We start from the raw sequence: 23,592 nt of genomic DNA, 5'->3' as shown, positions 1-23,592 counted from the left end.
AATCATCTTGACATTTTATATTTAAGAATGTAAGCAATCTGCAAAATTTTTAAGTGTGTTTCTATACTAAACAGACACTGACAGGTTTAGATTTTTCTCTTTAAATATTTGGTAGAATTAGTATCACATGCAGGGTCAAATTGTGTCCATCTCATTTTTCTTCACTGCCTACTTCTATAAGAAATACTGTATTGGGGAAATAGGAAGTGGCTACACAGTGTTCTTCAGCTTCTTGATATGAGACACTTCGTGAATCTTACCCTGAGAGAGCCATTTTAATGTTCATCCCCAATGTTGTACCTGATGTAAAGCATAAACTAAGAAGCAATGCTGTGTGCAGTAAGTAAATGTGCACTGCATTTCTGAGTCAGCCATGCTGTTGTTTGTTCTTCTCATATGGAGACTTTACCCTGCTGATACCTGTATTCTTTCTCCTCGCAATCTCCTACCACTGTTCATTATAGGTCTGATGAAAGTGATTCCTCTCTGTCGGAGGTACACAGGTACTCTCTTTCTCTTTTCCATCCTTCTGGCCTCTTGTTGATGTTCTTAATGCCTTTACTCCGGTTATTAAGTAATCTCATTTTTGCTGCATGCTCTTTTTTGATACCTCCCGCAATACATGTATGCTGTGTACCTTTTCATTTATTCCTTTTTTGCAAGAAATTAAAATATTTGTTTTATTTTGTCCAGCATGTCCTTTTTGTTTTTTAGAGAAAATCGGAGGTCAATTGTTTCTTAGGGTTTTGTTTTTTTTAATCAAGCATGTTTAAAAAAAATATCAGTGGCAAACCTTTTTTTAGGTTTTAGCTTATTAGCTAAAAGTTATATTCCAGTGTATGTTAGTCCGTGGTATCTACTGTCTTACTGCCAATACTCAAAATTGATTAAGAGATGGAAGAATGTTATAGCTCAACATATTTCCACCCTTGTTTGATCCAGAAACATGGAACAGGGTTCTGAGAAGAAACAGCTGTGACTTGTAATGTGGCTACTCTGTATAAAAACTACAGAGCATATCCAGAGAGAGGCAGTGAAAAGGCTAATAACCGTATAGTGTTGCTGGTAATAGCATTTCCAGCATTTTTCATCCATAAATCTCAAAGCTCTGTTGCAAAGGTAGATAAATGTCCCTGAGGTGCAAAGATGTTGGATGAATTGCCCAAGGTTACAAATCAGAGGCAGACATAGGAGTAAATTGTGGGTCTCCTGGCTCTGACAGTGGTATGATCTGCTGAATCATGCTGCCTTTAAAACTTGGAAAGCAGAAGAGTTAGAGGTATATAAGATATTGAAAGCCATAGAGAAGTTTTATTGGTCGTATCTATAGTCTTTGCTATAAGGGCAAACATAGTACCTATCTTTTAAAAGGAAAACAAAGAGGACTTGGGGAATTATAGACCAATTGCCCTTACTTCTGTACCTGGAAAGATACTGGAACAAGCACTTGGAGGATAATAGGGATATAAGGAATAGCTAACATGGATTTGTCAAGAACAAATTATGCCAAACCAACCTAATTTCCTTCTTTGACAGTGTTACTGGCTTGATGGGTGGGAGGAGAGCAGTAAATGTGATGTGAGGCCTGAACTGGAGCACTGTGTCCAGTTCTGTGCACCATACTTTAGGAAAGATGTGGAGAAGTTGGAGAGAGTTCAGAGGATAGCAACAAAAATGATAAAAGGTTTAGAAAATGAGACCTAGGAGGAAAGTTTAAAAAACAACAACTGTGCATGTTTTGTCTTGAGAAAAGAAGATTGAGGGGGGACTTGATAAGTCTTCAAAATATGTAAAGGACATTTATAAAGAGGACAGTGATGAATTGTTCTCCATGTCCACTAAAGGTAGATCTAGAAGTAATGGCCTTACTCTGCAGCAAGGGAGATTTGGGTTAGATCTTTGGAAAAACTTTGATTATGAAGGTAGTAAAGGTCTGGAATAAGCTTCCAAGGGAGGCTGTGGAATCCCCACCATTGAACGCTTTAAAAAACAGGTTGGACAAACGTGTCGGGGATTGTTGGTCCTGCCACAGCACAAGGGGCTGGACTTGATGACTTCTCTATGATTCTATAATATCTGATTTCTATGATTCTATAATATCTGACTCAGAGAACATTCTATGAAATTATAATTCTGCAAATTTAATACAGATAAAGGGAAATACCTTTTTAAATAATGTGTCACAGGGGATGACTGAGGCAAGTATATTAGTAAAATATTAGACATGAATAAGAATTTATATGAATAAAAATAGCCTCTGCAGTAACATGACAGGATAACATTACAAAGGCTGCAAGACATAAACTACCCACCATCTGGGATCAGTAAGAAGTTGCTCCCCGTGGCAGACCACTGCTTAATGAAGAGCATTGTGGAATTATATACCTTCCTCTAAAACATCTGACGTGGGATATGGGACAAAGTCGGATGATGGTTTTATTACAATGTGGCAATTCATATTTCCCAGGGTGGTGCGTTTAATCCCTAAAAATGGTAGTATGATCTGATACTGTGTGGACAGACCCTAGCACTGTCACAGAGCCCTGTTGAAGTTACTGGGTTCCACAAGGACATGCAGTTGCAGGACCAAGGGTTTAGGCAGCTAATAATGATCATTTAATGATAAAATATTTGAGGCCAGATTCTCAGGCTGGATTATAACCTCTTTGTGCCATTCAGGTAATCTAGATACACATGCGCAGCAGAAAATACTCTGGTGTAGGGGAACTCTCTGGTGAGGAATCTGTGCCACAACCCAGTTTCTCTTTCCTAGCATGGTGGAACTCTGTTATGCGATCCCTCCAATCACATCGGGTGCACTAAGGACCCTGCCTCAGTGGCACATATTCAGGCAGCCTAAATGCAGCTCTAAATCTTGCTGGGGGGACCCTGAGAATCAGAGAGCTGTAACTGGCTCTCTTCTTCCCCAGCCACTCTCTCTCCTATGCTGGAGTATCAGATGTCATATCTTTTGAATTAGATACGGCTTCATTTAATTGATTGCACAACGCTAACACTTGATAAAGCCGAATAATAAAAATAAATGCAGAATTTATAGAAGACAAATTCAATTGTCCTATGTCAAATATGTAAGTGAATGATATTAACATATTTCCCTACATGCCTGCAACTTCATTTTTATATGTAAGGCTATAGGAAATAATGCAGGAAAAATAAATACTGGATCACAGAGAGCTGTGGAAAAAAGTGATTTACATTGCCATATCTAACCCGTATTTCCTTTTTTTTCTAGGGGCATAATCAACCCATTCCCTGCTTCAAAATGCATCAGATCTTCACCACTTCAGTGTATCCATATAGCCGAAGGACATACCAAGGCTGTGCTTTGTGTTGATTCTACTGATGATCTTCTGTTCACTGGATCTAAAGGTTGGGGCGGCTTCATGTATTTGTTGCCTAGTGAAACTGCTTTGAAAAAAACAATATATTTTGACATTCCTTATCGGTTGCCAGTGACAGAAATGCAAGGTTTTAGGGTAGAATGCTGTGAAAGATCCATTTTTAGAGCATAATAAGCTTGATTTGATTAACTAATGTTTGTTCCTCATGTATACCATCTGTGAGTTCCTTTTAATTGGAAAATTAACTTCTGAAATAACATCTTAAAAAACATCTGTTCTTCTGAATTCCAGTCTTAGGCTCTGGCCACCAGACCATTTTCCCCTCCCAGTAAACTTCCCCAGTCTGGAAAAATACTGTGCAGATCAGCTCCCTATTGGTTTCATAATCTGGCTGAGGTATTTTGGATCATTCCTTTAACTCTTAAAATGCAATTGTGAGGTTAAAAATAATATGTTTTAAAATAATTTTTCTCTGTTACAATTAACCCCATGTTATTAAAATAAATAATTTTTAATATCTAACTTACTCTTCACTTTTGCATTTCTCTCAGCCTGAACATTGAAAACATAGTAATCAATTTTACTGCTCAGTTTCACTTTCAACTTCTCATGCACTAGCTCGCTGCTGCAACATTTGGGTTTGAAACATAGAAGGAATATTTTTGTTTTTAAAATGCATTCTATTAAAGAAAAAAAAACCTAGAAACATTTCTATTGGTGTTAGATTTTGAAAATATTATTTAAAGGGGTGGGGGGTGGGAAACTAACTGTACTTTGAGTCAAGTTTGACCTGATTCGCTTCCTTTAATAATGCTACAGTTTATATGTCCTATAGATTTTATAGGAACTTTTCTTTTAAACTCCTCCTACAAGATGCATAGGCCCCAGAATCTACAAGGCAATCCAGCTGCTATAGCCAAGAGAAAATATATGCACTATTGCAAGAATGGAATTTGCATAAGAGTCTGCCCAGCAACGAACTTGGAAGTATATGTCCACTTGGTGGTCTTCATACTCCTGTAAAGAAATAGATTAAAGTTATCCATTGACTACAGTAACATACCAGAAAAACTAGGGCCCTGACACTGCAAATAGTTTATACATGTAAGCAGTTGTATTAATTTCAGCTAGGGTACACAAGTGCTTAGACTTAACCATGTGCAGAAACATTTGCAGTATTGAAGCCTACAAGTGACCCTCCATCCTAATTGTTTGATTTTGGTTGCAGATACACAAATGAATTTAGAAAAAGACATTTCTTTCCCATTTACTCTATATTCATTCTTTCTGGAGTGCTTCCTGAATATCTTTGTGAGGTAGCTAGTAAAAAGCTCTGCAGCTGTAATATCCATGCAGCCAAAGATGTAGGATAGGCATTTCAAGGCCTCTAACAGGCATGCAGAATGACATGTATGGACCTCTGCTTCCACTCAGAACTTCATTGACAGCCCACGTGGTTCTCCTTCTAGGATGGGGCCAAGTGAATTGGAGTAGCTGCAGGGCATGAGGTATAGCTTAGTGGTAGGAAAAAAACCCTTCTTCATTAAGTAATAAATACCAAGATTTCAGTGCCTCCCCCGTTTATCCTTACATTCATTTCTAGAAAACACTGTCTAAGTATGGGTCTCTCTGTAGATGATATTCGAGTAATCTGGTGCAACCTATTCTGATTATTTCTGTTGGTGGCACATAGTATCACTGACTGTTCTTACCAGTATTGAGTTATATCCTGGATGGCTGAAAAGCTAGTAGAAGTCAAATGCTGCCAACATTTTCTAATTTTATTTTGTTTATTATTTTTCCTGTTTACATTTGTGGGAAATTATATAATTGTTCATGTTCTTGTTAAAAATGTAATATTTTTATAAGTTTACAGGGGATGTGCTCTGCTAATTTTTGCATGTGCATAAGTGATGGCAGGAAGAAATGTGTACCTTCTGTCTGCTGCCTTTTGTTGTATTTGCGGATATTTTCACTATGATGATACGATTAAAAATGTTTTTGCTCAGTTGAATTGCAGTGAGATTTCAATTTTAGTAGTTATGTGACAAAAGGTATTTTAAATTAGTGTTTTACATTCAGATTTGTGGTCTTTAAAAAGTTTTCAATGCATCCTAAATTTTTGGAACTAAGAAGCACAGTGGCAGGTGGGGTAAATATTTGCTTTTCTTGCAACTTGCTAGTTTCCAAAGTATTTGTTTAAGAAAGGTAAATATTAGTGGGGGGAAACCTGATAAAGCTGCAAAATGGCATAGAGTTTTATTTACTTAATATGTGTTTGAAACTCTTTGGAAATTGCAGTTAATGTAGAAGGCAGTGGCCTACTTAGGGTATGTCTACACTACGAAATTAGGTCGATCTTATCAAAGTCGATTTTTAGAAATCGATTTTATACAGTCGATTGCGTATGTCCACACTAAACTCATTAAGTCGGCGGAGTGCATCCTCACTACCGTGGCTAGCGTCGACTTTCAGAGCGTTGCACTGTGAGTAGCTATTCCACAGTTCCCACAGTCTCTGCTGCCCATTGGAATTCTGGGTTGACCTCCCAATGCCTGATGGGACAAAAACATTGTCACAGATGGTCTTGGGTACATGTTGTCAGTCGCCCCTCCGTCCGTGAAAGCAACGGCAGACAATCGTTTCATGCCTTTTTTCCGCACAAACGCCATACTGCTGTCAGCAGACGGTGCAGTAGGACTGCTAACAGTCATCGTCATCCACCGCTTCCACTGTAACTCTGCTCTCCTGGTGCTATGATTCCACCTCACAGGCCCTCTTGTCGTTCTGTATAAATATCTATTCTCGTGGCATCCGTCATCATCCACCGCTTCGCTGCAATTCTGCTCGCCTGCAGACGCCATACCACAGCAAGCATGGAACCCGCTCAACTCCCCGCTGCTGTTGTGAGCATTGCAAACACCTCACGCATTATCCTGCAGTATGTGCAGAACCTGCAATAGCAGATGAGGAGGCGACGACAGTGCGATCACGATAGTGATGAGGAAATGGACACAAACTTCTCTCAAGTCATGGGCCCTGGCAATTTGGACATCATGGTGGTAATGAGGCAGGTTCCTGCCATGGAACACTGATTCTGGGCCCAGGAAACAAGCACAGACTGGTGGGAGCACATAGAGTTGCAGGTCTGGGATGATTCCCAGTGGCTGCGAAACTTTCGCATGTGTAAGGGCACTTTCATGGAACTTTGTGACTTGCTTTCCCCTGCCCTGAAGCGTAAGAATACCAAGATGAGAGCAGCCCTCACAGTTGAGAAGCGAGTGGCGATAGCCCTCTGGAAGCTTGCAATGCCAGACAGCTACCGGTCAGTTGGGAATCAATTTGGAGTGCGCAAATCTACTGTGGGGGCTGCTGTGATCCAAGTAGCCAACGCAATCACTGAGCTGCTGCTATCAAGGGTAGTGACTCTGGGAAATGTGCAGGTCATAGTGGATGGCTTTGTTGCAATGGGGTTCCCTGACTGCGGTGGGGCCATAGACGGAACACATATCCCTATCTTGGGACCAGACCACCTTGGCAGCCAGTACGTAAACCGCAAGGGGTACTTTTCAATGGTGCTGCAAGCACTGGTGGATAACAAGGGATGTTTCACCGACATCAATATGGGATGGTCGGGAAAGGTGCATGACGCTCGCATCTTCAGGAACTCTGATCTGTTTGAACAGCTGCAGGAAGGAACTTGCATCCCAGACCAGAAAATTACCGATGGGGATGTTGAAATGCCGATAGTTATTCTTGGCGACCCAGCCTACCCCTTAATGCCATGGCTCATGAAGCCATACACAGGCACCCTGGACAGTAGTCAGGAGCAGTTCAACTATAGGTTGAGCAAGTGCAGAATGGTGGTAGAATGTGCCTTTGGACATTTAAAAGCTCGCTGGCGCAGTTTACTGACTAGGTTAGACCTCAGCGAAACCAATATTCCCATTGTTATTGCTGCTTGCTGTGTGCTCCACAATATCTGTGAGAGTAAGGGGGAGACATTTGTGGTAGGGTGGGAGGTTGAGGCAAATCGCCTGGTGGTCGATTACGCGCAGCTAGACCCCAGGGTGATTAGAAGAGCAAAGCTGGGGGCCCTGCACATCAGAGAAGCTTTGAAAACCAGTTTCATGACTGGTCAGGCTACGGTGCGACAGTTCTGTTTGTTTCTCCTTGATGAAAACCCGCCCCCGTAAGTCAATCAACCTCCCCCTTTGATCACCGCTTTCAGAGGCAATAAAGTCATTATTGTTTCCAAATCATGCATTCTTTATTAATTCATCACACAAATAGGGGGAAAACTCTCAAGGTAGCCTGGGAGGGGTGGATGAGTAGGGAAGCCCGGGAGGGAAGGGATGAGGGGAGGTGGGAAGGACAAGGCCACAGTACAGTTCAAAACGTATTGAATGCCAGCCTTCTGTTGCATGGGCAATCCTCTGGGGTGCAGTGGCTGGGTGCCCGTAGCCTCCCCCGCATTCTTGGGCATTTGGATGAGGAGGATATGGAACTTGGGGAGGAGGGCAGGCGGTTATACAAGGGCTGCAGCGGCAGTCTGTGCTCCTGCTGCCTTTTCTGCAGCTCCACCAGACAACTGAGCATGTCCGTGTGCTCCCCCATTAGACTCAGCATTGCATCCTGCCTCCTTTCATCACACTCCTGCCTCCTTTCATTGTGCACCTCCCTCCTCTCATTGTGTTCATTTAACACTTTCCTGGACTCTGCCATTGTTTGCCTCCACGCATTCTGCTGAGCTTTTTCAGTGTGGGAGGATGGCATGAGCTCTGAGAACATTTCATTGCGAGTGCGGTTTTTTTCGCCTTCTAATCTGCACTAGCCTCTGGGACGGAGATGATAGGGGGAGCGTAGAAACATTTGCAGCTGCGGGAGGAAAATAAAGGGAGAGTAGTATTTTAAAAGATACGTTTTAGAGAACAAAGGAAAGACTATTTCACGCTGAATCAAGCGATTCACATTACATAGCACACATGTGCTTTTGGTACAGTCGCATTTTGCCTCTTATATTGAGTGCCTGCCGGTTTGGTATGAGACATCACACACGCTCAGCTGGGCAGCAGAATTCGGCTTGCAGGCAGCCCTGGTAAGGCAAAGGGTTTTGGCTTCTTCAACCTTCATAACATCCAATGCACCGCTACAGACTAGGGACTGAACGGCTAGGCAGCAGTTCTGCAGAAAAGGACCTAGGAGTTACAGTGGACGAGAAGCTGGATATGAGTCAACAGTGTGCCCTTGTTGCCAAGAAGGTCAATGGCATTTTGGGATGTATAAGTAGGGGCATTGCCAGCAGATTGAGGGACGTGATCGTTCCCCTCTATTCGACACTGGTGAGGCCTCATCTGGAGTACTGTGTCCAGTTTTGGCTCCCACACTACAAGAAGGATGTGGAAAAACTGGAAAGAGTCCAGCGGAGGGCAACAAAAATGATTAGGGGACTGGAACACATGAGTTATGAGGAGAAGCTGAGGGAACTGGGGATGTTTAGTCTACGGAAGAGAAGAATGAGGGGGGATTTGATAGCTGCTTTCAGCTACCTGAAAGGGGGTTCCAAAGAGGATGGCTCTAGACTGTTCTCAGTGGTAGCAGATGACAGAACAAGGAGTAATGGTCTCAAGTTGCAGTGGAGGAGATTTAGGTTGGATATTAGGAAAAAACTTTTTCACTAGGAGGGTGGTGAAACACTTTACCTAGGGAGGTGGTGGAATCTCCTTCCTTAGAAGTTTTTAAGGTCAGGCTTGACAAAGCTTTGGCTGGGATGATTTAATTGGGGATCGGTCCTGCTTTGAGCAGGGGGTTGGACTAGATTCTGAGGTCCCTTCCAACCCTGATATTCTATGTGGGAACAGTGCAAACAGCAGTGCCCTCCTTTCCCATACCAAGCAAAGCCCGTTGGGTTGGCCATTTAAAAGGAGGGGCTGTGGTTTTAGGGTGAATGTGCAGCAGAACCCAACCCCCCCCCAATTCTCTGGGATGATCACTTCACACACCCCACCACCATCACCGCATGGCTAGTATCAGGGAAGATCCCTCAAAGCCAAATGCTAACAGCTCAGCATGAACGGGCCTCCCCCCACCATGTGGCTAACAGTGGGGATGATTTCTTTTCAGCCAAAGGAAAACAGCCCAGCAGGAACAGGCACCTCTGAATTTCCTCTTAAACAAATTTCCCGTATTTCAACCAGGTGACCATGAATGATATCGCTCTCCTGAGGCTAACACAGACAGTACCTCCAGGAGAGCTTCATGGAGATGTCCCTGGGGGATTTCTGCTCCATCCCGAAACACGTTAACAGACTTTTCAAGTAGCTATACTTGCCGCAAATGCATCCCAAGTCTTCAGGGCAAATTAATCTTTAAACACGCTTGCTTTTAAACCCTGTATTATATTTACAAAGGTACACTCACCAGAGGTGCCTTCTCCAGCTTCATGGTCCGGGAGCCGCCCTGGGAGAGTTGGGAGTGATGATCCAGGGTGATGATCAGTTCCTGGCTGCCGGGGAGAAGGGATTCTCTGCTTGCCTGCTGTGCGCTATCCTCAACCTCCTCATCCACAAAATCCTCATCCCTGTTGCGTGAGAGTCCCCCCTTACAGGTGTCCATGGACAGTGGTGGGAAACTGGTAGGGGTTCCCCCTAGAATTGCATGCAGCTCATCATAGAAGTGGCATGTATGGGGCTCTGACCCGGATGGATCATTTGCATCCTTTGTTTTTTGGTAGGCTTGCCTCAGCTCCTTAACTTTCACGTGGCACTGCTGTGTGTCCCTGTTGTAGCCTCTGTCCATCATGCCCTTGGAGATTTTGGCAAAAATATATGTGTTTCGTCTTTTGGAACGGAGTTCTGCCTGCACGGATTCTTCTCCCCATACAGCGATCAGATCCAGTGCCTCCTGTTCGGTCCATGCTGGAGCTCTTTTGCAATTCTGGGACTCCATGGTCACCTGTGCTGATCAGATCGCCACACTGGCCAAACAGGAAATGAAATTCAAAAGTTCCTGGGGCTTTTCCTGTCTATCTGGCCAGTGCATCTGAGTTGAGAGTGCTGTCCAGAGTGGTCACAATGGAGCACTCTGGGATAGCTCCTGGAGGCCAATACCGTTGAATTGCGTCCACGCTACCCCAAATTCGACCCAGTGAGGTTGATTTTAGCACTACTCCCCTTGCCGGGGAGGAGTACAGAAATAGATTTTAGGAGCCCTTTAAATCGACAAAACAGACTTGGTCATGTGGACGGGTGCAGGGTTAAATCGACCTAATGCTGCTAAATTCGACCTAAATTCGTAGTGTAGACCAGGGCTTAGAGTAGGTTATGTCAGTGTTCCAGAAGCTGCACTGGCTGCTAATTTCATCTGAGAGTTCAGATGTAGGTTTTGGTTTTGGCCTTTAAAGCTGGGGTTTTCAGAGCATCTGACGAGAGTCTAGGTCTATCCACACTTCTTGTGCTCATATAATTACATCATTAGGGGTATGATTTTGTTTTTGGTTTGTTTTTTTTTACTAATAGTTATGGTGCCACAACCCCTAGTGTGGATGCAGTTTTATTGGTAAAAATGTGCTTATACTGGTATATCTTATTCCCCTTCCCAAACAGAATTAATCTATGCTGGTATAACCGCATCCACCTTAGAGGGCTGTACCATTTTAACTATACCAGAGCAGATAAAACAGTATATCTTTGGTGTGTGGACAAGACCTTAGGTACTTAAATCTCATTGAAACTGGAACTGTGCATCATACCAACTTAGACTGAGATTTTCAGAGGTGCCTGAAGCCCTGAATAGTTTGGGACCTGACTTCCAGAAAGAATGCCTTTCTCGTCACATGTTAACTTGTCAGTCAAGGTCATCTGTGGTGCTCAGGCTTTCAGCCCCCTGCTGCAGTGTGTTCTTAGTGAGGTGTCCCTGTGATCTTCCATAGCCCAAATTTTGGTGAGGTGTCCCTGTGATCTTCCATAGCCCAAATTTTGGTGAGGTGTCCCTGTGATCTTCCATAGTCCAAATTTTGTGATCGTCAGGATATTCTTTAACTTCCACCTGTCTTCTCACATTTTCCCTGTGGAGGGACTGGCCAGGGACTGATTGCAAGGCTATTGTACATTGGGGTGTGAAATGCTCTTGGGAGCTGGTATGTTACGAAGGAACATACTTTATTATAAACTGGGTGTCGTTTTGCTGCAGCATGGAGATGTCCACATGTGGTTGTTAGGATATATTGAATTCCATCATTTATGATGAACCTAAAATGCTGGAGGGTGTGGTATATAAACATAAATATAGATTTTTTTTTAATACGGAGAAAAATATACACATTTTCTCTTCTGTGTGTCTTTTTTAGATCGCACTTGTAAAGTATGGAATCTGGTAACTGGACAAGAGATTATGTCTCTAGGAAGTCATCCTAACAATGTTGTATCTGTAAAATATTGCAACTATACTAGCCTGGTCTTCACAATTTCAACATCTTATATTAAGGTGTGGGACATCCGTGATTCTGCCAAGTGTATTCGGACATTAACGTAAGTGACTTAAATCTCAAATGCAAAGAGCTGAATAATTCTTAATTTTAAATAAAATTGCATTAGTCTTAATAAGAGAAAGTGTAAAGATCATATTTTAAGTACAGAATATTATGGGACCGCAAAGAAACAAAATATAAGGGCTCAAACTCCCTGAACAGACTCCCATTGACTTTAAACTTGGACTTTTAGGGGTAGACCCACAGTCTCTAGGGAAAAGGAAAGTATTGTGAAGTTTTTCTTTTTCTATGTTCCACTGAGAAAAAACAGCTTTGCCTTTAACTTTAGGTTTTTTTCAGCTCTGAGATGGCATTTTGGTCTTGGTTGAGTGAGTTGAGTCTTTACACGATAGTTCTATTCAGTTTTAAAGATATGGGAGGGCTTTTTTTATGGGGATACTTAGAACCCTAACCAAACATGAATCTTTCTCTACCTTATCTTTCAATACAAGAGTTTAAGGTGAGTACCTGTATTCAGGCTAGTTTGAAAACACTGTTATTCAAAAGCCAGAGCTAATATTTGAAGGGAACCTCTTTTCTGAGTGAATTTAAAAATACCAGGATCTCACTTGAGATTGCATCTTAGTGCTGGCTAGTGGGGATGTGGAAATAGAGGTGGGATATGCGTTGCAGGAACTAGAAAGGAGATTGTATGAGTTCAGGGGAGAGAGCAAGGGGAAGGGTTTGGGAGAGAAGTTGGAGTGGCTGGGTTGATTGTGGGAGTAGCAGAGGAGGCAGCTACCAAGAACTGCAGCTGCCTTGAAGTTGATATCAGCTCTGCCAGCTTTGATCTGAGGCCTCTCTTATAGTATCACTAAAGGGTTAAGGTAATGAGGACACAACCCCTTTTGTTGCTGTTGTCTATATGTACAGTTATATGTGTTATCACTTTATCCACCATTCCACTGCAACCACCTGTAACGTGCAACACAGCAGTCATTTTGTATCAGCATAAATACACAACAGTTTTTAGGAAGAGAAATTAATTTATCCAATTAAAACAACAGAAACGTAGTGAGCGGAATGTAGTTACCTAAGCTGCAATTTGGCCAGAATATCAAGGTTAACATCTCCACTCTTGCAAAAATATGCCACTCAGTTTACCAGGAAGTTGGCATTTCCGATTGCACCATGACCCTACTGTTGTGCTGGGGATGAATCAACAGGCAGACAATCAGCATGTGTTAGAGAGAAGAATGCTGCCTCCTGAATAATCAGCACCTGGGTTTTTTCCTGAAAGTCTCCCATCCAAGTACTTACCAGGCTGACCTGCCTAGTTTGAGATCCCAGTCACAGGTCAATGTAGTACAAGTGCTTGTTGGTGCCAGCCTCTTTATGGATGCAGACTCAGTAAATATTTATTATAATATGTGGAAACGTCAATTTTCTTAAATCCAGGTATAGAGGGTAGTTTTTTGTGGATTTGCCTATATTATTCAGTGCTTATTTTTAAACAAAATGTAAGGTATATTTGAGAAGAGAGAAAGTAACTGTCTCTTTTTGGTAATATTCAGGTCTTCAGGCCAGGTGATGTCTGGTGATGGTTGTTCTGGAAGCACTAACAGAACAGTAACTATTCCTGCTGGAGAAAACCAGATCAACCAAATTGCACTAAATCCAACTGGCACTTTCCTCTATGCAGCTTCTGGAAATGCAGTAAGGATGTGGGACCTTAAAAGGTACATAACTAAGGCAAAAGATAATATTCTCTTGATATTTACCAGAATATATTACAAAGATAGCACCAGGATGCTTCGTGTTCATGAGGCAATATCAATGTCTTGGGCTGAACAAGCTCGTAGGTCGTAATCCAAGGGATTAATTTGTCCACACTATGGTTATTACTGACCCAATACAAGACACTCTGAAGTGATTGCCTAATCACTATTAGGCTGAGTCTTTGAATTAAACATTGACTTTTTAAATTAGTGGAAAAGAATAAAAACGGAGTTGAAAGCTGAATTTTAAATGAAAAGCATACAGCCTTGTTCCTTGCATACAGCCTTGTTTCTTAACTCCCCAGTCATTTCCCCTGCTTTCCTTCATTCCTTCTCTCCTTTCCCTGCTCCCCATCCCTGCCTTCCCAACAGGTCAGCAAACTAAAATGTGCATGATAGAGGGGGGAAAACTATAGAAGCAAATCAAATGGGGCTGTGAGATTGTGGAAATGGGTTTAAAAACCTTTTGACTCATTTTCTGCATTCCTTTCATCTCTCCTCCCTACTACCCCCAGGTCAGCAAAGCCTTCCCCTCAGAATAATGGTCATTGTGTTTGCACTGAGATAATCCCAGCCCCACACAACCCCAGTTCAGTTCTGAAACACAGCTCAGAACAAACACACATAGGTTGATACGACCAACCCTTACTGCCCCAATCCTGCCATGAGTTATGTGTAGGTAGCGCCTTCTTTAAGTGAATGGTGCCCTCTGAGGAGCTCATTGTAGGATCAGAACTATAGCAGGCACTTCGGCTGGTAGTGAGAATCTGGAGCATCAGGCCTATATGTAGCAGCTACAGTGGGAAGAAGAGTCATTTTCTGTTCAGTCAAAATGAGTCGGGAGGCAAGCAGTTTGAAAATGGCACAAGTGAAAATACAGATTAGAGTAGCCCATCAGGGTACGGAGACTTGCATATTTAAGATAGTTACTGAAAAATGATTTTGCTAATGCCTGCATTCAGACTAGTAGTGGCTGTCACCTAATGAGAGCAGCTGGATTTACATAATATATGGTAATTGAAAATAACCAGACAGTGGTTATGCAAATCAGAATACAGACACCCAGAAATAGTCAAAAAGCAAAGACTAGCTAAAGTGGAGATAATTGCCTGTAGTTAGAATCATCTGACGTAAAAATAGATTTTTCAAACAAGCTAAGCATGTATTTATTTACATTTACCATGATTGGGTATGCTTATTGGGTGAATTTCCATGTGTGGTGGGGGTGAGAAGGTGGAGAAGACATCTGGAAACCTTGTGAAGAAAAGAGCAAAAACGCAGAAAATCCATTTGTCCAGAAACTGTCTGTGCTATAAAACTGTACAAATAGATCATATTTTTCAGCATATCCAATGGAAGTAATAAACCCCCAAATCCCCACAGGGTCACACACTTTTGAAAATGGAGCTGCATACTCTCTGCATCCAAGTTTAAAGCTGGTTAAAAATTAAGAATATTCTTCATCACATTACCCCCACCTCACATTCACTCCTTTTCTTCTTCTTCTTAAAGATTCCAGTCTACAGGAAAGTTAACTGGTCACCTAGGTCCTGTCATGTGCCTTACTGTAGACCGCATTTCCAATGGACAAGATCTTATCATCACTGGCTCAAAGGATCACTATATAAAGGTAATACATCTTAGTATTAACATTTTCTCCTTTACTGTATTTTCACTTGACCAGCAGGGGCAGGGTTTATGATTAGTGTTACTTTCATTTTCTACCTTCCTCTCCCAACATCCCAAAAAATGGCAGCCCAGATGGAAAATCGTATATCATGTAATGCATATTAATATGTTTATTAATAATACCAATTTTATAGCACTTTATAGCACTAACGATGGCCCCATCTCAAAAAGTATAAAGCAGAAACAATTTGATGAAGGGCAACAGCAATTTTTAGACTCAGGGAAAGACTTTCTTATCAAGAGAAATTAAAATATTAGGGCAATATCAAAGGTGAGAAGATGAATAAGTAGTGACATAATAGATATAGACAAAATATTGAACTGTGTACAGAGGTTAAATCATAGAATCATAGAATATCAGGGTTGGAAGGGACCTCAGGAGGTCATCTAGTCCAACCCTCTGCTCAAAGCAGGACCAATCCCCAACTAAATCTTCCCAGCCAGGGTTTTGTCAAGCCTGACCTTAAAAACTTCAAAGGAAGGAGATTCCACCACCTCCTTCAAATAACAGACCATTCAAGAACTCTCTTCCTGATGCACTGAATGATGCAGGGATCCTGAGGAGAAAATAGCATGTGATCATGTAATTAAATACTGTACATTATGCATACCCAGACAGAGGCAGAATTAAGGTTATGCAGGCAACGTTAATTCTAGTATTTTCTAAATTTTGAGTGCCTGACTTGGCCACCCAAATAGTTTCCTTTTAATGTCATTGCATTTGTATTGTAATATGTTGTCAGATTAAGCTGGAAAAAGGCCAGCAGGTAAATCCCATTTAATTTAGTGGGAAAGATTGTTATTCTCTTAAAGGGAGATTCTAAAATATGGATGTAAACTTAATTTATTTCAGTAGCTTGATGTGTATTAAAATATTAAGAACAGAATATACCACTGAAGTGAATGGTTTCAGAGTAACAGCCGTGTTAGTCTGTATTCACAAAAAGAAAAGGAGGACTTGTGGCACCTTAGAGCCTAACCAATTTATTTGAGCATAAGCTTTCGTGAGCTACAGCTCACTTCATCGGATGCATACTGTGGAAAATTCTGCAGTTTCCACAGTATGCATCCGATGAAGTGAGCTGTAGCTCACGAAAGCTTATGCTCAAATAAATTGGTTAGGCTCTAAGGTGCTACAAGTACTCCTTTTCTTTTCACTGAAGTGAACATAATCTTTAGATGAAATTAGCCTTACGTGTCTTTCTGAGACAGATGCAACTGTTCCATGAATTTCTAATTGAATGCCATGCATAATGACTTTTTTTTAAAAAAAACCCCAAAGCTTTAATTCATTTAAGCTTGTTTGTTTGTTTGTTTGTTTTTACATCGCCAAGTAATCAGTTTTTCTTACTGTCAAGGTTATTTATTGTAAAGTGCTATTAAGGTAACTAAGTTGCATGACACAGAGCTTATTTGAATGGAGCTAGTGGTCTGTTATTTGAAGAGCCTGCATTCTGGGGCCCCGTTCTCCGAGAACTGGGAAGGAGAAAGGTACGTGTGGCTCAGAGGAGACATCAATACTTAAAGGGACAGAACACTTACAGAAACAAAATTTTCTGGAAATTACCACTTCTTCCTACAACTATCCACCTCTCAACTACAAGACAATGCTTCCACCCGTCTGTTCCTCATTCTGCTGCATGCTCCTTCCCTGAGCAATCAGAAATTACTAACAGGCTGTCTGTGAAGATACAAAGGCTGAGAGGAGAGATGTTCCTCTGCTACAAAGCAAATAAATACTGGGCATTGGTTATGTATTTGGACATATTTTTATAATACAATTAGAAGATTTATCCATTGATCTCCTAGTGAGTTAGCACTTTTGTATAATTCCCACTTGCAGTGAATTCAGTGAAGCTCTGCTACATTAATTGAGTGGGGCTCTGCCACATAATTTATGTGCTCCATGGTACCCTGGGTCTTGCCCATAAGGAATGAAACTCTCCAGCTCTTTCCCAAGTTTCCTCCTATAAATCATTCATGGTTGGTATGTCTACCCTGCAGTGCAAGCCCAGATTCAAACTCAGGCTCAAGCCTGACCCCTCCTCCTGTCTACACACAAATGATGCCAACTGAGGGTTTGGCTCAAGAGTCACAGATCCCATGGGAGTGGAGGGGCTGAGCCTGAATCAAGCTGGGACCCATAGTTCAAGCTCTATTGCTTTGCAGTTTAGACACAGTCTCACTGGACTCTTGCTCTGGAAGTTCACCAAAGGGATTCCTCAATCCCTCGGGCCAACTTTCTTTGTCCTTTGGACAGTCAAGTTTGTTGGACAGTCCAAGATTCCCTCACTGCACCACAAACAAAAGGCTAGAGCAGCTACGTTTTGGAGGGCACTAAGACTGGGGTATAGATGGTTGGACTCAGGCCTGCGTGAGTCCAACCTTTAAGGTAGGTATTGGAACCCGAACAATGACAAAATGAGTGTAGATGCTCAAGCCTAGATTAACAAACTCAGGGTCTGCTAACTTGAGTTTTGCTAAACCTGAGTTTACATTACATTATCCCTGAATATATTCACGATAGCTACATGGTATAGGTGAAATGAGTTCTCTGATTTATTTTGTTAATTGCCTGCCAAGAGAAAATAACATATCTGAATATTTATTGCTATTCTTGTTCCAGATGTTTGATGTAACTGAAGGGGCTCTTGGAACTGTTAGTCCAACACACAATTTTGAACCACCTCATTATGATGGAATTGAAGCACTTATTATCATTGGAGACACCCTTTTTAGTGGGTCCAGAGATAACGGAATAAAGAAATGGGATCTAGCTCAAAAAGACCTGCTTCAGGTAATGTAAAATCAGGTGGATGATCTGATAATTGTGCTGTAGTACTTTTGTGTGTATTTCATACTTTATAAATGAACACTCAGTTTGTGCCCAACCAGTCACTACCTACTTTGCTGCTGCTGTTTTTAATTTGTTAGGTAAGTATATTGGGCAAATGGACTGGACTTGCGGAGCTGCTCTTTGTACTAGGAACACCATTGCTTTCCCATTGCTGTAGTTGAAGTGGAATGTCAGAAGACTGACAGTGAAGAGGTTTGTACTCCATTAGTGGAGCACAGAACATGTACGTTAATTGGTTGGCTTCAAGAGAATTGTTATAAACACATGAAATTACATCCTCATGGAATATTCATCTTAACCTTCTTGTGGTCTGAATTGGTTTATTAACATCAGTATTGTGGGCAGTGTGGAGAATATTGAATTGAGGAGTAATTTGTGAACAAAATTTTTAGTATTTCCTAAGTAACAATTGTTATAAATCGGGTTTCAGAGCATTTTCATTGTATACCCTTGGTTTTACTTACAACTTCCAAAAACATTCTTTTTGTCTGAAAAGTTTTCTTACGTGGTCTCAACTGAAAAGTGCATACATATGTATGTGTGTGTAAAATTATAGCTATAATGTTTCAAAACATCTCTTTAGCTACATGTGTCTAGAAAAATATGTTTTTCACTCCTAAAAAAATTGTCATTTATTTTCAGTAGGATTAGGTTAAAAACAATAGAACTTTGAAGTGTAGCTTAAATGATTTTCAGTCTGGAGTATCTCCACAATCAAACTAAAAAAACGTTGCTTGGACAATAATTCTGAAAGTCATTGGAAAAATTAACCTCTGATCATGCTCAGTGGGTACCTGGTAGGATTTGTAGCAGAGCCTAACAACATCTTGGTTTGGTTTTGTTTTTTTCCTATGACATACTGCACATTCTTTGACAGACCTTTATTTAAAACATTTTGAGTGAGGTTCTGTTCTGCAGCACAGAACTGAGAGCCTCAGCGCTAAGGCAGCTTTAAGCTACCTTTTGAGACTTCCTGATTCTAGGCTGCTTCAGGGGCTGGAGAAGCCACTGACATTAGTGGATGCCTGTCTAAACCTCCCTGGGCTGCTGTATGGGCTGCAGCTCCACAAGACTCTGCTCCTATCGCAGAGCTTGAGGGAGTCCTTGAGACGAGACAAAATTATTTAGGCAAGTCAAAACTAAAGAAGATGTGAAAAGCAGCAAATCTGATGAAAAGAAATGCTTATTTTACACAGTGCACAATTCGTCTGTGGAACTGATTGCCACTAGATCTCATTCATGCCAAGTGCTTTGCAGAGCTTAGCAATTCTTGAAAAAGTATTGGACGTCTCTATAGGTATTGAAAACATCCACAGTTGTATCAGTAAGGATTAAAATAAACAGAAGTTATTCCTTCGGGGCATAAGAGAACCACTAACTGATGAGGTTAAGAAGAAACTTCCTGTGTGGGCAGGTTTTTTTTATAATTGTGTCTTACATGGTTTTTGTGCCTTTCTATGAAATCACTGGTCAGATCTGGAATGGCGATTCCTATTTTCCTATGTTATGCAGTCTTAAGGTTGCACAGTTAAAATAGGAGTTAAAGTACAGAAATTCAGATTCCCACAATAACGTGTATTCAGCCATGTTTGTACGTATGTACATCCATATATTTTATAGCATACATTTTATCATATAAATAAAAAATATATTAAGCTACACATTTAACAACAAAAATGGGTAGAATATATATGCATAATATGATCAAATTAATGTTGAGAATCATAGCTTTTGCATTTCCAGACTCATTAAAGTATTGTGCAATGTGAACTTTGCACTGATATATGTGTTCACATGTATAATTACGTTAATGTTTGTAACCGTACATAGTGCACTCTTTCTCTATCCTATAGTGATTTACTATGTAATGAACTGGGTGTATTCCAGTATACCAAAGGCAATATATTTTATGTTTTCTCACATAGTATATATTTTGTTGGTTTATGCTCTATCATTAGTACATATCCTGTTATCTTTATAATTTAATTGTTAAAAAATTCAGAACAGCATGACAGAGCTCAAAAATGGTTAACCTTAACTTCTAGTTTTTTCCACAAATACTGCTTCAGAATATGTCATGCGTTTATCTGCAAATGTGATATGAAGGCATTGGGTTGAGTGACACAGTTGTACTGAATTTTAAAGTAAGAAGTGAAAAGAATTGATGTTGCTTTTGAATGCCTAAATATATTCAGAAAACAGTTGGAGACATTTTAGAAAGCAGTATGAGCCTGGACACTTAATCTCAGAGATTACTTATGCTTTCAGGTTTTTTGGTGAAGTCAGTAATATTTTGCTCTACCAAACGTCTCAGCCACTTGGGAGCTCTGTAAATAAGTTTAGCAATAATTTTATAACCTGATGGCGTATATTGTATTATATAACCTTTTCTGGCAATAAAAACACCTGGTTTGTAATGCTGTATGTAGTCTCATTGTGTACTACATGTTTTAGCTCAGCTCTGGACTGTTTTTGGCATGACTATTCCAGAGGGGGAGAAAAGTGGAGTCAGAAGCCAAAGCTAAAGTTGCTATAAAATTTAAGGGTGTTGGAAGTTATGGCCCAGTCCTGTTCCCATGGAAGTCAATGGGAGCAGGCTTGGGCCATTAGTTCACTGCTCGTGGTCTCAAATTAATGTTATTGGCATCCTGTTTGGGTACCTTTTTGCTTTCTGAATCAGCAGTGTCTCTCCTCAGTCAAGGAAGATTTTTAATAAGTGTTCCTCAAATCTATTTATAATGCATAGGAGGGAGTGGGGAACGGAGGAGAGGGGATGAGCTTTAGACAAACAGTTTCACAGTTCCTTACCTATTTATATACAGCCGGTAAGCATTTGCAGCTTTAGGGGTAATTTTCTTTAGTCTGAAATGTTTCTGCTGTTCCACAATTTGTTTTATATGCTTATCAGTAAAATGCAGAACCTGAACATTCAAATATACAATTATTCTGTATCTACAAGTAACTTCTCTTGAAATTCAACACGTATGGGCTGAGCAGATAGATATCAGAGTCAGTACTGTGCATAGTGGATTTTACTCCTGTTCTGCGATAACACTTAGCATTTCACACATTCAAAATTATGTACAAATGCTAACTAATTTTATTATATTAAAAACTATGTGCGGTAGGAAAGCTTTATCGCTGTTTTGCAGAGAGAAAGTGAAGCAGAGAGATTGTGATGTTTGCATGACCACATACCTAGTCTGTTGCAGAGCTGGGAAATTGGGATTAGAACTCAGAACTTCCTGATGCCTAAACCTGTGCTCATTCCTGTGCCCACTCTGCCTTATAGCATGATTTGTGTATCATTTGTTTTTCAGCAAGTCCCTAATGCACACAAGGACTGGGTGTGTGCTCTTGGACTGGTGCCTGGCTCCTCTGTTCTTCTCAGTGGCTGTAGAGGAGGTATTCTAAAGCTCTGGAATGTGGATACATTCACACCAGTAGGAGAAATGCGGGGACATGACAGTCCTATAAATGCTATCTGCACCAACTCCAGCCACATTTTTACAGCAGCAGAGTGAGTTTGTGTTCTAATGTTTTCCATACATACTACTTTCTCTTTCTTGATGTGTAACTCAAATTCTGCACAAACAAATTAATTCAAAGCACTCACAAGTGAGCTAGTCACTTCACAGTAAAAGCAGAAAGACAAGGTCCATGCTTCAAATTGCTTACATTCTATGTAATACATTATGACAGGTTTCAGAGTAGCAGCCGTGTTAGTCTGTATTCGTAAAAAGAAAAGGAGTACTTGTGGCACCTTAGAGACTAACCAATTTATTTGAGCATAAGCTTTCATGAGTTACAGCTCACTTCATTGGATGCATTCAGTGGAAAATACAGTGGGGAGATTTATATACATAGAGAAGATGAAACAATGGGTGTTACCATACACACTGTAACCAGAGTGATCACTTAAGGTGAGCTATTACCATCAAGAGAATGGGGGTGGGAGGGAACCTTTTGTAGTGATAATCAAGGTGGGCCATTTCCAGCAGTTGACAGGAACGTCTGAGGAATAGTGGGGGGTGGCGGGGATAAACATGGGGAAATAATTTTACTTTGTGTAATGACCCATCCACTCCCAGTCTCTATTCAAGCCTAAGTTAATTGTATCCAGTTTGCAAATTAATTCCAATTCAGCAGTCTCTCGTTGGAGTCTGTTTTTGAAGTCTTTTGGTGAAGAATTGCCACTTTTAGGTCTGTACACCTACAAGATCTCTATCTCTACTGCATTCTTACAACTACAATACCCACCTGCTGAAGTTAAGAAACAGATTGACAGAGCCAGAAGAGTACCCAGAAGTCACCTACTAAGGACAGGCTCAACAAAGAAAATAACAGAACGCCACTAGCCGTCACCTTCAGCCCCCAACTAAAACCTCTCCAACGCATCATCAAGGATCTACAACCTATCCTGAAGGATAACCCATCACTCTCACAGATCTTGGGAGACAGGCCAGTCCTTGCTTACAGACAGCCCCTCAACCTGAAGCAAATACTCACCAGCAACCACACAACAGAACCACTAACCCAGGAACCTATCCTTGGAACAAAGCCAGTTGGCAACTGTGTCAACATATCTATTCAGGGGACACCATCATAGGGCCTAATCACATCAGCCACAATATCAGAGACTCGTTCACCTGCACATCTACTAATGTGATATATGCCATCATGTGCCAGCAATGCCCCTCTGCTTTGTACATTGGCCAAACTGGACAGTCTCTACGTAAAAGAATAAATGGACACAAATCAGACGTCAAGAATTATAACATCCAAAAACCAGTTGGAGAACACTTCAATCTCTCTGGTCACTCAATTACAGACCTAAAAGTGGCAATTCTTCAACAAAAAAACTTCAAAAACAGACTCCAACGAGAGACTGCTGAATTGGAATTAATTTGCAAACTGGATACAATTAACTTAGGCTTGAATAGAGACTGGGAGTGGATGGGTCATTACACAAAGTAAAACTATTTCCCCAGGTTTATCCCCCCCACACTGTTCGTCAGACGTTCTTGTCAACTGCTGGAAATGGCCCACCTTGATTATCACTACAAAAGGTTCCCCCCCCACCCGGCCCCTGCTCTCCTGCTGGTAATAGCTCATCTTAAGTGATCACTTTGGTTACAGTGTGTATGGTAACATCCATTGTTTCATGTTCTCTATGTATATAAATCTCCCCACTGTATTTTCCACTTAATGCATCTGATGAAGTGAGCTGTAGCTCATGAAAGTTTATGCTCATATCAAATAAATTTGTTAGTCTCTAAGGTGCCACAAGTACTCCTTTTCTTTTTGTAAAACATTATGGAGACCTCGGGCCATCCACTGCTAGAATATGGCATCAGAACATTCCTATAGACTAGGAGAGAACCCAAACTGTCATGCTTTTGTAATGTGAACACACGATATCTGTGTTAAGCAGAAACT

The 23,592-nt window shown here is 41.0% G+C and overlaps 1 protein-coding gene across 11 annotated transcripts in view; it reads left to right on the top strand.

The window, feature by feature from the left end:
* The window catches only part of KIF21A (kinesin family member 21A), a 173,803-nt gene that overhangs the window by 145,097 nt on the left and 5,114 nt on the right, over window positions 1–23,592 (top strand). For 6 of the 11 annotated variants that reach the window (XM_073328412.1, XM_073328416.1, XM_073328417.1 and 3 more), the window contains 6 exons: window positions 3,254–3,390; window positions 11,710–11,890; window positions 13,404–13,568; window positions 15,120–15,237; window positions 17,923–18,093; window positions 21,474–21,673. In XM_073328412.1, the coding sequence (XP_073184513.1) occupies window positions 3,254–3,390; window positions 11,710–11,890; window positions 13,404–13,568; window positions 15,120–15,237; window positions 17,923–18,093; window positions 21,474–21,673 (972 nt within the window). Of the gene's footprint in view, window positions 1–464; window positions 504–3,253; window positions 3,391–11,709; window positions 11,891–13,403; window positions 13,569–15,119; window positions 15,238–17,922; window positions 18,094–21,473; window positions 21,674–23,592 lie in introns of all 11 variants that reach the window. The other 5 variants (XM_073328411.1, XM_073328408.1, XM_073328407.1 and 2 more) reach the window with 1 other exon arrangement.

Source organism: Lepidochelys kempii, chromosome 1 (genome assembly GCF_965140265.1).
Source record: "Lepidochelys kempii isolate rLepKem1 chromosome 1, rLepKem1.hap2, whole genome shotgun sequence".
Taxonomy (NCBI): domain Eukaryota; kingdom Metazoa; phylum Chordata; order Testudines; family Cheloniidae; genus Lepidochelys; species Lepidochelys kempii.
The sequence above is the reverse complement of the archived record's forward strand: the minus strand, read 5'-3'. Positions and strand labels throughout refer to the sequence as shown.